At 53.3% G+C, this 14,714-nt stretch overlaps 1 protein-coding gene across 4 annotated transcripts in view; it reads right to left on the bottom strand.

The window, feature by feature from the left end:
* The window catches only part of Zcchc14 (zinc finger CCHC-type containing 14), a 54,856-nt gene that overhangs the window by 24,251 nt on the left and 15,891 nt on the right, over positions 1 to 14,714 (bottom strand). For 2 of the 4 annotated variants that reach the window (XM_029567109.1, XM_029567110.1), the window contains exon 4: positions 7,827 to 7,950. In XM_029567109.1, the coding sequence (XP_029422969.1) occupies positions 7,827 to 7,950 (124 nt within the window). Of the gene's footprint in view, positions 1 to 7,826; positions 7,951 to 8,023; positions 8,179 to 14,714 lie in introns of those variants that run through there. The other 2 variants (XM_029567112.1, XM_029567111.1) reach the window with 2 other exon arrangements.

Genomic DNA, 14,714 nt, shown 5'->3' with positions numbered 1-14,714 from the left:
AAAAAAAAAAAAAAAACAGCCAGCAAAGGCCTCCTAGGCCAGGCCATGGGCTCCCCCAATTCCAATAGGAAACTGCCTGACTGCCTGAGAGGCTCTGCAGGGACCCAGTAAACCTCTGAGGGAGAAGGTTCGACACCATCGAGCTCAGCCTGAGCCGGGCTCAGCAATGAAGAGCCAAGGACCGGCAGAGCGCCACTAGTAACTCAGGACCAGAATGCCCAAGCCGATGCCTCAGCATCTCCTGACTTCAGCCCAGGGGTCCCAAGGTTAAACTGCTGCAGTCTGAGGGTCACCTCCACCGCAGCAGAGCTGAAGTGTCTCTTGGGATTTCCAGGAGCAGAACATCACATGGAGAGTCAGGGAGGCAGACACCTCCAGACGGCATGTCTGGGAGCATGTCCCTGCCATTGCCCCCCGCCACCCCCCTGCCCAAAGCCTTCTGGAGAAACCCAAGTGACTGCCAGTGTGTGCCTCTGCAATTGCTTTCCAACGGTTCTTGTACTAAGTAGTTTAATTCCATATATCCCGGACCAATAAATAATTACTAAAACGATTCAAGGAGAGGTGACTAGTTAACGACATAGGGAAAGATTTTAAAGGGAACCAGCGTCATTTGTGGCAAAAACATTCCTTCCCCTCCTTCATGTCTTCATGCCCCTACATGCCCAAAGCCTTTTCGCTAAGCAGAGGCTGTTCCAAATCCACTGGGGACAGAGATCCCCACTGCTGCCCTCTCCCCAGAGCAGTGGCACTCAGAAATTGAAAACTATGTTCTCTAAAGTCTGGGAACAGCATTATTCAAACACCCAGTGCGCTGTTACTGTGCTGCACAGCCTGGGTTAATGGAGTCGTGGTAAAGCACACAGCCTCTTCCAGCTGCTGGTAAGGTCTGCTTCCAACACACCTCCTTCCCGACATCTCCTCAGGACGCACAGGGACACACCTGAGAACTCAGCAGTGTTTCTGAGACCCCAGCAGTTCTGCACCGACCATCTGACCTGGGGATAGGAAGCTGAAGCATTCCTGCGCTCACCAGAATCACCTGCAGGGCTGGTCCTGTGGCACCTGGATGCCCAGTGAGTGTCACTTGTGTGCTGAAGCAAACATTTCACTTAATACTGGTGTGCAGTAGCCACAGGTGGCACTAGACTTCAAGGAAGGGCCTACATGGGGCAGAGGGATGCACGTCAGGACCCAGGGGCGGGATGCTGCGGCTGTCCTCAAGGCCTTGAGAGGTGGGTGAGAGGCTGGTGTAGATGGTTGGGGAAATGAACACAGGCCCCAACACGAAGGGATTCTGAGCTCTCCACTGATCCCAGTCAGCTAATGGCTCTACTTGGATGGCCTCTGTTGGCCACATGAGGCTTGCCGCTCAGAGCCTTGGTAGTTACTGAGTCCCTGTAAGCCTCATGCCCTAACATCATCAGAGGAGGGAGCCCTGGCTCCAGTGTCAATGCAGACCCATACACAGCAGGAAGGCTCATGATGATGCCCGACTGTGGACTAGGACTGTGGTCCTCGCCTCGAGGACAGACAGCAGAAGAGGAACAGAGGCAGGAGTGCCCAGCATGCTGAGTCGGCAGAAACGAGAAAAAAAATCCCCACAGCACCAGGTCACCAGGGCCAGGACTATCCCAGGAGGGACAAGCTGAGGGCACTTCTGGGGTTTGCCCACGTGCCCACAGACGGGCATGATCACACCCGGAAGGGGAGTAAGGCAGTAGGTTAGGTGTGCTGACAAGAGCTACCTAAGGCTGTTCACGTGGAAAGATCCAGTCAGCAGTGGGTCAGTGGGGCTCTGAGTCCCAGGTCAGAGCACCTTCATGAACTGCAGGGGCTACACATGGCTTCAGTGACCCCATGCAGAGAGCATGATGTAGAGTCAGAAGGCATTCAGGGCAGGCAGGAGTCAGCAAAGTGAGGTGGGAGACCAGGACAGGCCACAGGAATGCATCTGCATGCTTCAGTATCACAGCAAAAGAACTTAAAAGGACGGCTAGAGAGGTGGTTCAGTGGTTAAGAGCACTGGCTGCTCTGTAGAGGACCCAGGCTCAGTTCCCAGCACCCACGTGGCTGCTGACGATCATCTGTACCTCTAGTTCTAGGGGATCTGACACCCTCTATGGACACTGTACACATGTGGTGCACATACATACATGCAGGCAAACACTCGTACACAAAATAAAAATCACACACACACACACACAAATCTTAAAGGAAACCAGAAGACAGGGTCTAGGGCAGGGCCATCACCAACACGACGTCAAAAAGTCACCCAGTGTCACAAGGAACTACTTTCTGTGAGAGCAGTATTGGAGGTATACACGCTCAGATCTGGGTAGGGGCAAGCAGGGACCACCCACCTCGAGGCTTGGCTATCAAGCCACGGGGGAGGTAGCCTGAGTGGGCACATGCCCAAAATCTCATGGACGTGCTTCAGGTCCTTTGAGACAGGAAGAAGACAGAGGCATGCCAAGGAGGCAGAGTCTACACACAGGAGGGAGTTCTAACCTTGTTCAGCCAGTATTCCCTGTCCCAAGAAAAAAAACACGTAGGACAGTGCACAGGAACCCACCATCTCCGCGGCCATCAGTGATACGATCGATCGAAAGCCGGTGCTCACTAACCAGGAAAACCTGAAGAGCACCGAAGCCAGCGACCCAGAGGAGACGGGAAGGTCTGAGTTTTAACTGTGTTCCAGGATGTTGAAATGAGCTCCAATAAACGAATGCACGGGCTCTCGGCAGAGAAGTAAGAATTACAAAGAAAGGGTGGGGACTTGGCTCAGTGAGGTGCTACCTAGAATGGGAAAAACCCTGGGTTCAACTGTTTTACCAGAAAAAAAAAAACCCTGTTGGGCATACACCTGCAACCTCAGCATTTTGGAGGCAGAGGCAGAAGGATGCAAGTTCAAGGTTATCATCAGCTATACAGTAAGTTTGAGGCCAACCTGGGCTACCTGAGACCCTGCCTCAAAAAAGGAAAACAGGGCTAGAGAGAAGGCTCAGTGGTGAAGAGCACTGGCTGCTCTTGCAGAGGACCCGGGTTCAAATCCCATCACCCACATGACGGCTAACAACCTTCCGTAACTCCAGTTCCAGGGGATCTGACGCCCTCTTCTGTCTCTGCAGGCATTACATGACACAGGTGCACTACCTACAGGCAGGCCACACACTCATACACATGAAATAATAAAATTTTTAAAAAGCAAAACAAAAACAAAAGAACCAAATGAAGATTCTAAAACTGAGCAGCAGTTTCTGACAGGAAAAGACCAAGTGTACGGCAGGCAGGTGACAGGAGGAGCCAGGTCTGTAGAGAAAAAGAAGACACAAGTCTTCTGTCACAGTCTGAAGAGAGGAAAAGACAGAGCGGTGAGCAGTGTCCGGGCTCTGTGACACAGTGAGCCCCTGCCCGGCACACGGACACCTGAGGGTAAGGGGGAAAGGAGGAACAATGCTCCCAACAGCTGGAATTCCCAAGGCTGGTCAAAGACAAGAGCTAAAAAAAATCATAGGAAAAACCACATCTAAGGCATGGGGGTCAGCCTCCCAGCCAAAGACACAGAAACCTGAAAACAGTCAGGGAAAGACGGCGCGGGTCACCACACCTGCTGGGAGGACTCTCCCCAACAGGACGGAGCTGAGGCTCTCAGCCGAGCACCCCTCGGCCAGCAAGAACCAAGTCCTGGGAGACAAGCCCTCTTGAGGGGAATGAAACTGGCAGAGCACAGAGAATGAACCAGGAGACCAGCTCTTGGAGAGAAAGAGCAGCAGACCAGAAGCACTGCTCAGACCACCAGCAAGACCACCCTCTTCTCCCCGCTCTTCTCAAAACACGAGACCATCCGACGGCCCATTGCGGGGCTGACCTGCATGCCAAGCCCGGTGCGGGGCGGCTGGGGACCCACCGCCTTGGAACCCCGTGAGAGGCACTTCGTGAGGAAGCAGTCGTTCAAGTGGCTGTGTGGACCTGTGCTTCAGAGGAGCGCCAAGGGGGAAGGCAAGGAGGGCGGTCAGCTTAAGAACGGGGACGGTGACTACAGGGCAACCTGGCTGTCCTCGTACCGAGGGTCAATCTGGCACATAGAGGGGAGCACACCCTAAGGTCCACGCTCACCTCGCTGCAGCACCTCCGGAAAGGCAGCAGCACACAGCGGTTTCAGAAGTCAGCTCTCACTGCGATTCCTGTCTTACTGAAATTCGTGCATACTTTGGGGTTTCTTTTCTATTAAGAGGTTTTGGGGGCTGGAGAGATGGCTCAGCGGTTAAGAACACTGGTTGTTCTTGCAGAAGACCCGGGTTCGAATCCCAGCACCCACACAGCAGCTAACAACTGTCTGTAACTCCAGTCCCAGGGGATCTGACAGCCTCTTTTGTCCTCCACAGGCATTGCATGACACGGGTGCACTTACCTACATGCAGGCAATACATACATACACATAAAATAAAAATGATTAAAAAAAATGTAAAAATAAAATTTTTTTTTATTAAAAAAAAAAATCCCAAGGTTTGTGGGTTCAGTCGTCACGACGATGTTATGTAACACACCTCAGCAGCAGAACCAGAAGGCCACAGGTTCAGAGTGGCACAGAATGCCACTTCCCAGCTTTGTCTGAGAACTGTTAAGTCTCTACAGACATGGCATGGATAAACATGGGTTCTTTGGAGTCTGTATGTATTTTCAGAGGAAGAAGGGCTGGGGAAGTTTGCAAACAAGGTCTCACTATGTACTGACCTCAAGCTCACAGAGATCATGGATCACTCTCTGCCTCCCGAGTGCTGGGATTGAAGGAGTGGGCCAACACATGCAGGCTTCTTATTTATTGTAGCCATAGCTGGCCTGGATTCGCTATGGAGACCAGGCTGGCCTCAAACTCACAGAGATCCTCCAGCCTCTGCCTCCCAAGTGCTGGGATTAAAGGTGCACGCCACCATGCCCGGCTCCGTTATTACTATTATTTAATTTATTTATTTAGGTCTTTTTGAGGCAGGGTCTCCCTGCAGCCCCAGCTGGCCTGGAACTCACAGAGATCCGCCTGCCTCTGCCTCCCAAGTTCTGGGACCAAAGGTGTGCGCTTCCACACCCGGTCGAGGGTCCATCATTTTCAAGAAGGCAAAGAAAAGCCAGGCATAGTGGCACAAGCCTTTAATCCCAGCACTCAGGAGGCACAGACAGAGGTTATCGAGATCAAGGCCGGCCTGGTCTACATAGGGAGTTCCAGGCCACCTGGAACTACAGTGAGACCCTGCCTTAAAAACAAACAAGAAAAAAAAAAAAAGAGTGCAAAGCCCCCAAATTCTGAGATGTTTCAAATCTGCAGTTTAATTAAGGTGATGGGACCAGCTATCCACTACCACTCTGCCAGAGACAGAGCCCAGCTACTTCCGTCCTAGGGCAAAGGCACAGGTACTCCCAGTGTTCGAGGCTTCCCCTCCCGCACCTGCACACCGGTCCCTGATCCCCAAATGGCAATGACAAGTGGCCCAGGCACTGGGACCTGAGACTGAGCTCTCTCTTGTCCCAACCATGGCATGGAGGGATGGAGAACTTAGTGTGAGATGGTTCCCTCCTGAGCAGCCACACTAGGCCTGGGGACGGCCCACACTGAGTCAACACTGCCGTCCCTGCATGGGAAGGTTTTCTAGTGAACAGCACAGGAGACTGCCTCCTAGCAGACTGGGATCCTGGGAACTAACCTGCACCTTCCTTCCCCCTCTCCTCAGCCCCGCATGGCCCACAGCGCCAGCTCTGGGTCCGCGCCTCAGGGACTCCCCTGTGATGCAAGTCTCAACTGCAAAATGGAGCACGATACTGATAGAAAAGACGCTTTCACCTAAACACACCCAGAGTCGCTGGAACATCAAGAAGGGGGATGCGTCTACCAGGAGCACAGCCCAACCAAAGCAGCACCAGAAGCTGTTTCTGTGGCTCCTGCACTTTCCCATGTGGAAAATGGAAAGTCTGACCACTTCCTACTCAAACCCTATACTGTAAGACTTCAAGAGATCAGAGGAAACCGAACCAGGAGAGGCAAGCCGAAGACAGGAAGAGTTAAGAGCAGTAAAACCCCAAGGCCTAAAGCCAGCCATGGTGGTGCACGCCCTCAATCCCAACACTCAGGAGGCCCAAGGGAGGTTCGAGGCCAGCCTGGTCTACATAGTGAGTTCCAGGCCAGCTGGGGCTACAGGGAGACCCTGTCTCATAAAAGCCAAAACAATAAAACACACAAAAAACCTCCATAGCCTAGCATGACCATGGACAGCACTAACCGATGCCCAGCAAAGGGAAAATGAGCCATGAGGAAAGGGGCTAGTGAGACCGAGCTAGTCTAGTCTGCCTGCCAATTTCTGGACAGAAGAGCCCTGCTGTCTGGGAGTGACAGCAGGTGATGCTGTGGGGTCCAACAGTGCCAGGTTGGCTGGGACCTACCAGCTAGCCTCCTGTGTGCTCACCATAGTCAACATCACAGCCCCTCAGCCTCCGCCTCTCTTGGCAACAAAGCATACAACCAGGTGACAGTAGACCACAGTCGCCCTGAATTATACCCCTCCAAAACGAAGGCCTGTCATGTCCTAGTGCAGTGGCCAATCCCACAGGGGTCCTGTGAGGTCTGAGAGTTGTGCAGCAGAGGAGGCACTGCTCCTGGCTGATTTTCTCAGAAGCCCCACACTCCAGGTACCAACTCTCCATCCACAGCTGCATCGATAGGAAAACCCAGCAGAAAAGACAGTCGACAGAGGCATACAGCCTCCTGGGAGCAACGTGTACCATGAGGACTGCAACCTTGCACCCAGGCCCCAGTAGGGGAACAGGCTTTCAGAGCTGCTGTCGCCCCACGCTGGGCTCTGAAGACAGACATGGCACAGAGCAAGGACGCAGACCATCCCAAGACAAGACCAAGTCAGAGCAGACGGCGCTCTAGACATCAACACAGGTCTTTCTAAGGCAGCAGCACTCGGCATGCCTGGGACATGAGAGGGAGAGAAGGGACGGGCACATCTATAAATAAGGAAGGGAGCAAACTCGGAACTAGGGGTGGCCAGACTTCCAAGGGCCTCGAGGTCTATCCTGACGAGGTATTATTTCCCCCGCTCTGCTAAAACCTGGTGGAGTTTTTGACCCATCTAGTCCTACCAATCACCTTCTCCTAAAGGCCCCCAAACCACACAGTCATCCAATTTAAAATTATCTGAATGCCAGGGGCGGTAACTTGTGTGCCTTTAATCCCAGCCCTTGGGAGGCAGAGGCAGGCGGCTCTCTGTGACATCAGACCAGCCTGGACCAAATAGTGACTCCCAGGCAGCATGGGACTAGGGAGACTGTCAAAGAAAATAAACAAAATGATTTGATTTTGTGACTGTGTGGGTGGCTGTCAGTCAGCCTCACAGAGCCAGGAGGACCAGAGCCTGTGGCAGGGGCTCCATCCACTTCCAGTCCACACTGAGCAACCCACAGGCCTGTTACCTTAAGAAAAAGTCACACTCCTCACTGGCACAGGCCATGTTGGTGCAGCTGGGAGAACCTGTCACCACATCAGCACAGGACAAGCCCCAGGCGCCCACTTAGGGGACAGCAGCACTCGATCTAAGCCGACACTTTAGAATTTAGCATCTACTCTGGTGTGAGGAATGGAGAGTTGAAACCCTTTTCCTCCTTCAGTGAACAACAGTGTCTGAGATGTTTACTGCCAAGACATGCTCACCCATTCCTTGCAGAATGAGAAAGAGCAGCACCCTCCCAACAGGCTGCAGCTGCGTGCTGAGGACGCCTCCTGCCTTCTGCCCACACGGGGGACCTCTAGTGGGAAGCCCAGTGGGACCTACCTTTGCCATGCTTTCCCAAAGGCCTCTTGGGCAGGGACTCCTCGGTGGAATGCGCTGATGTGTGTAGTGCGTTCTCCAGACTGTTGCTGATGCTGATGACGGGGGCCTCTGTTCTGGGCGCCACCTGGGGGGACAGACCATTATCCTCTTATTTTCCTCTGCAGTAGAAGCTCATTTTAAAAGTCATGCATACAAACCTGAGTTTCAGGTTCTCCTACGAAACATGCATCTCTACCATAGTACAACTCACTTCCTGAGAAAGACCAAACACCACCATCCATGCCTCTCCCCAAACCCACAGACAATCCTGGGCTTCCGCCTGGGCTGGGTCCATGAGACGGCATAGGAGTCTTAGCCACGCTGGCATGAGTCACATGCCTTCATCTGAGGCAAAACCCTATTTTTTTCTGTTTTTTTTTTTTTTTTAATTCTGTTTTTTTGTTTTTGAAGCAGGGTCTCCCTGTAGCCCCAGCTGGCCTGTACTCATGGTATAGACCAGGCTGGCCTTGAACTCAAGAGATCTGCCTGCTTCTGCCTCCTGAGTGCTGGGATTAAAGGCATGTGTCACCATACCCAACAAAACCCTGTTTTTATTTCTTCAAATAAAATACTTTCCTATAAACCCTGTTCCACAGCAGGACCCAGCGCTGATAAATCTCACAGTGCTCTGGAAGCCGCAGGAGGCACACAGCACCTCCAGCCCAGAACAGTTTGAAAACAGCAGACAGATCCCGAAGCTTTTACACAGGAAGAGACCCCATCTGAGGGCAGGGTACTAACTACAGTGTTTGTGACCCTGAAACCCTGAAAATACCTTCATTATCTAGGGGCAGAGACCTGGTGGCATAAACCACAGGACGCCAGCACAGCCCGCCTTCCTGGGTGTGAAGAGAAGATCGCTGTGTGTACACAGACGGGATGGGGCCCACAAGCCCTGGACAGCTGGCTGGCCCTGAGAAGGGCTGGGGAAACTCCCCCACCCACCACCACTCTGTGATATTTGAAAATTTTTCAGTCAAAACTGACTGTGGAGTGAAATTTGCTTTCATTTCAGCATTACCTCAAGATTTCAAACTCTCAAATGATATTAGGAAAACATCTAAGACTTTAAAATTCATCACGCAGCCCTGCCACACATGCAGTGGGGGAGGGGCATCGAGGAAGCAGCACTGGTCCTGACTGGATTCAGGGCAGGGAGCACCAGGGCCTGCCTGCCACCTCCCTGGCTGTATTTCCACTTGGCTTTTCCCTTTGTTATCTGCCTGGTGGGTGGCAGGTGGTCACTGGTGCGCAGAAGGCTGGCAAGGGGGCAGGAACACTCGGGCACTGAGGTAGAAACAAGTCGGAGTCAGGCGTATCAAGCACCAAGCAGTGTCAGAGGCACTCAAGAAGCCGGGTCAGAGGGTCAGAGGGGTCAGGGGGCTTCCTTGGCACCCGGTGCCCAAGCAGTCTACACAGTGCAGTGCCAGCCACCTACGTGGACCTCAACCCTAGCCACCACTCTACGTTAACTCAGCAGTTAAGAGGACCGGCTGCTTTTGTTGAGGATCCAGGTTCAATTCCCAGCACCCACATGGTGGCCAAGAACTATTCATAACTCCAATTCCAGGGGATCCAAAACTCTACTGATCTCCATGGGAGTTGCACGACACAGGTGCACTTACATGCATGCAGGCAATGCACTCACACACATAAAAGTCAATAAAAGAAATATTTTTAAAAAATAAGAGGTTACCAAGAAAGTTAAATTGGGGTCTCGGACACAGCTCAGTTCGTAGAGTGCCTGCTTAGCATACGGAATCCCTAGACTGGATCCCAGCACCACGTACATCAGGCATGACAGTGCACACCTATGTTCCTAGCTCCCAGAAAGTAGAGGTATAAGGATCAGAAGTTCAAGGTCTTCCTGACACACAGCAGGGTCAAGGCCAGTCATAAGGCTCTGTCTCAGGGTGGGCCTCATGTGGCATCAAGCGGCTCACTTGCCAACTCCCAGAAGAGACCACAGGAAGTACTTCCTGTGGCCCTGCAGGAAGAGCCAAGGGCTGCCAGCCTCAGGCCAGCAGCCAGGTTGGGACAAACTGTGAACTGCCCAATCAAAACACAAGCATGGCATCTGACAGCCGTACAGGAGAAACCACTTTAAAAAACCCGAGGCCAAACGCACATCTGCCTCCACCCAGCTTCTTCCCTCACCGGCCTCTCCGCTTTGCTCCTTTGTTTATACAGAAAGCTTCCTTCAATTGCCTTCCCAGAAATGCTGTTTTGGGTTATTTTTGGTTAGGTTAATTTGCCCATGTGACCCACAGTTTGACTCAGATGCTCTCTGACTCATGCTCCGCAGAGCTCTGGTCCCAGCTGATGTGCAAATGTCGCCTTCCGGTCCTGAGCAGGTCGGACCAAGCTGATGTTCCTAGGCCAGGATCCTGCTACTGTTATAGTTCAGGTCCTCTCTGGGCAAGCTCCCGATTTACTTCCAAGAGATCACAGGCCCTGCTCCCAGCTAACTGCCCTTTCACCTTCAGGGTCAGCCTGTCCAGGACCACCAGGGCCACTGCCTAACCAGAGACCAAGTGGACACCCATCCCATCTGCTTGGCTCTCAGGGACCCAAGTGGACACCAGTTCTGTCTTTCTGGCCCCACTCCTCATATTGGCCCACAAGGACCCTGGATACTGTGGCCTATCTGCCCAGTGGACACTCAGTTCCCTCTGCGGGGCCTCGGCATTGTGGTCCCGCCCCAAGGCTCCCTGGGAGTCTGTCTCACATCTCTATTCAAATGCCACTACCTGAGTAAGAACTCGGCATCAGGTAAGGCCTGGCTCCTTCTCTGCGCTGTCTGTCCATGAAGGAAACCCATGCACTAAGAGCAATGCTGTCCCGGAAACAGAGAGGCATCTGTGAGACACAGGTCAACAGCACCATGTTCCAAGGTCACAGTGGCACCTGCACTAGCAGGGGATGCGTCTACACTCCTACCTTGTGGGCTGTCATTCAGCGGACGCACCCAGACCTGGAGGCCTGTGAGCCTGCCAGCCCAACCTGGTAGTGTGGGCATGCAACCTCAGCTACTCAGGAGGCCAAGGCAAGAGGCCTAAATGTTCAGGACCAGCTCAAGCTACAGACCAAGTTCAAGGCCAGTCTGGGTGACTTAGTGACAGCCTGTTTCAAAAGGTACAAAGTGTGCTGAGCTCCCCGAGCTCATTGCTAGTCTGGCCTAACACACGCCAAGCCCTAGACTCGGTCCCCAGGACCATAAAACACAAAACAAAAAGAGTTTCCAGATCGTGGTAAGTACTCTGACTCTGGTCTTGAGTGGACTGTGAGCCTGCATTCCTGACACTCCTGGTGTCGCCCAGGCTGTCCCCTCGGAGAAGGAACTGACACCACATGGACAATCAGACCAGATGGACGTGAACCCCCTTGGGTGGGCTCCTGAGGTCACAGACCTCCAACAACATGTAGCTGGTCCTATCATGATGGCCTCTAACTGTCCCTCAGGACTTTTAAAACACGGTGACGACTGATGAAAAGCTCACATTTACAGGCTTCTTTAAAGCTGTGCTTAAAATCCACTTCAACATTGATCGAACAGGAATACAGCCTTCGAAATTTAGTTTTTAAACATCAATTCCATTTTCTTTTTTGTTTTCACTTTCATTAATTTTTATTTTATGCGTATGAGTGTATTGCCTGCATGTATGTGAGTACACCTGTGTTGTGCAATGTCCATGAGGCCAGAAGAGGGTGTCGGCTCCTCTAGAACTGGAGTTAACAGATGGCTGTCAGCCGCCATGTGGGTGCTGGGATTTGAACCGGGGTCCTCTGCAAGAGCAGCCAGTGCTCTTAGCCACTGAGCCATCTCTCCATTTTCAAATGTAACATGCTCACATACAAAGTTCTGGAAGTGGAGCCCCTCCCTCAAACACAGACTGCAGCAGACAGGTCGACCAGAGGCCCAGGCCTCCCACAGCCCCGCACCGTTCCTCCAACAGGGAGTGGCGGCAAGCTCTAGAGCGGACAGGCTTGTCACCGTCAGGTACACAGACCAGGTTATCCCCACGGCGAAAGAAAAAAGGGCCAAAGGGTCAGGAGCTCCCAGAGCTCTTGCCAAGGCTACACAGTCAGTCAGAACAGAGTGGAGGTGGGGGGGCTGCTGTGAGCAAAACCAAGGGGACCAGTGGGGTGCAGTGGTGCACACCTATGATCCCAGCACTCAAGGAGGCTGAGGCAGATGCATCACGCACGCCAGGCCATCCTGGGCTACACAGAGAGATGGGGAAAAAGTGAGACAGGCAGGGAGGAAGGGCGGGGCTTACAGGCCCACACAGCACAACAGACCCGGGTACATGGCAGCACACCTGCCTGCCGGTGCCACGAGGCAGGAGACTATCTTCTTCTGTCTCAGTCTCTTCTGCTGTGATGTGGAAATAAGGGGAGCTGGCTCACCGAGGGAGGGAGGGAGCAAGCAAGCGTGCGCTGTGGTAATTAACTAAAAACGCATTTGCAGAGCTTACCAAGCTGGAAGACACTTGACGTTATTGTCCCTGGCTGGGGTACCCAGGTGCCGGGAAGGCAGAGTAGGGGACTGAGGCACTTCAGACAGCACAGGGACAACCCGTGACCACAGAAGAATGATGAGAGCCAGAGCCTGCAGTCTCCCTGCCCTCCCGCACCTCCCCTGAGGACTGGGCAGAACTCCAACCATCACCCCATGTCCACATCCCTGTGCTGGAATCCAGGGTGTCTCTTCTTCAAGTGGACCCCTCTTAGGGTCTGTGACAGGTCATCACTTCCTCTAAAACTAGCAGACAGAGTTTGAGAAGTCATTTCATCACCTGAACTAAAGGGAAACCAAGCCTCACAGCATGGCAGGCAGCAGGCTCAGCGGAGATGCTGCACCTTCAGACCCTCTAAGGACACCTGGAGGACTCAACAGGTTCCTAGGACATCACCAACCAAGGACGCTGCCAAGGAGCTGTGAGGCAGGAAGACAGCGCCCCTTCACCGGGAGGAATCAAGGACACCGCCATCCAGCGGATTGACAGCTAGCACAGAAATGAAACACACTAGACTGTGCTGTCCCTTCAAGAGCTTCAGCAAACACAAGGCATGGAAATGCTCACAGGTGAGAACAGAGTGCCTACACAGACAGGAATGGGGAGCTCGGGGGCTCCAGAATGCCCACAGCACGTACAGTCCAGTGACAGCTTGCTGGTTAGGGTTAGGAGGTTCTCTGTGAGACAGGGTCTTATTTATAACCCCGGCCAACCTCAAACACAAAGCGATTCTCCAGCCTCAGCCCTGAGAGCCAGAATCCCATACACATGCCACCGTGCTGGCTCTGTTCTACTTTTCTGTTTTCCAGCTTTCCTACAAACAGTCACTACTTTTAGAATTAGAAAAGAAGCTGCACACTCAGTGTGAATATAAACACTTTCCCACAGGGTGGGATCGGCACGGCAAAGTCCCCGTAGCTCTCTTCCCGTCAACAGTCAACACACCTCCACATCCACCCACACTAGCTAGTGCCAGGGCACCGTCTGAGGACTGTGAGGGGGGATAGAGACATGGGAACAAAGACCCCAGGCCCCACCTTTCATGGAAGGTGGCAATTTCAAGTAAGCAGGCAGGTGGGTGACAGCAGTCAGGGGACCACCATGGAGCCAGTGCCTAAGTGGCAGGAGGGGCAGCCAGCAAACCCTGGGGAAGGGCCTCCAGGAGCAAGAGTATATAGAGCTAGAGGAAGAGGAGCTGGCCCGGACAAGAAAGAGAAACATCTGCTAAACGCTTTTACGTCGATGCAAAATAAAATAGCATAAAATAAGAAATAAAACTGAGTTGCAAGCATTTTACTAAAATAGTCATTATGTCTCTAAACCAGAACAAGAAAATAGATAGTTTAATAGTGAAAGCTATTTGCTGACTTAGGCCAAGTAAAAGGCAATGCTAACCAAAAAAAAAACCAAAAACAAAAACATTTCCCCGTAAAAACATTCCTTTTACTGTTTCTTCCCGCGGGGTGGGGGTGGGGAGACAGGATAGACTGCTTCGAAGCACGGCAGAGGCGCCAGGTGGGCTCCCCAGTGGTGGAGAAACAGGCTTCTCCCACATCCAGCCCCAGTACCCCACCAGGGCACCCCTGATCACACCAGGCTACTCAGCACAGTCAGCCAATGAGCCAGGCCGCTGGAGGAGACTGGGGAGGAGAAAGGAGCGGGAGCCCGAGTGGAGGCAGCCTCCCACCTCGCTCTGCACACACGTGGGCCTGAGGGCTGAGGTGTGCAGCACACACCCTGCTTCAACACGCTGCCCTTCCTGCTGTCTGAGGTGGCCGGAGGGGCCGACCCGCCACCTGCTTACAGCTTCTGGCCACCGACTCCACCGCCCAGCACACCAGAGGTCTGCGGTGCCCAGCACCAGAACAGGGGAGCACACGAAGAGCATCCACCTCCACGACGACGCCCTGCCGCCAGCCCTCGGCCTCAGAGTCCCCCGTCTGCAGCCCTCGAACCCCAGTCCACGCGCTGGCTGCACAGCAGAGGAAGCAGACGGCCTCTCCATGGCCTCTCGTGGCTCATCCTCAGGACCGAAACGGCTGACCCTCAGGAGCGGCCTAGGATGGCTATCACCACCACGGAGCTCTGCCAGACACACTCAGGCAGGAAGGCGCCCTGTGCCACACACCTCAGCCTCAAGTTCAGAATCTGGCCTCTGTGTCTCCTCTCCGGTGGGTATGAGGGGCTGCCCAGGCAGAGTGGGGAAGTAGGAAGTTGTCAGAGAAAGGTCCAGGACCAGCAGTGCGGACACACACAGGCCAGTCTGAAGGGCACTGATCGCACCCAAGTCAGCACTCAAGGCCGCAGAGCAGCGCCTGGCTCCTCTAGA

Source organism: Nannospalax galili, unplaced genomic scaffold (genome assembly GCF_000622305.1).
Source record: "Nannospalax galili isolate Female #2095 unplaced genomic scaffold, S.galili_v1.0 scaffold459, whole genome shotgun sequence".
NCBI lineage: Eukaryota > Metazoa > Chordata > Mammalia > Rodentia > Spalacidae > Nannospalax > Nannospalax galili.
This window is presented reverse-complemented; position numbering and strand designations above follow the sequence as displayed.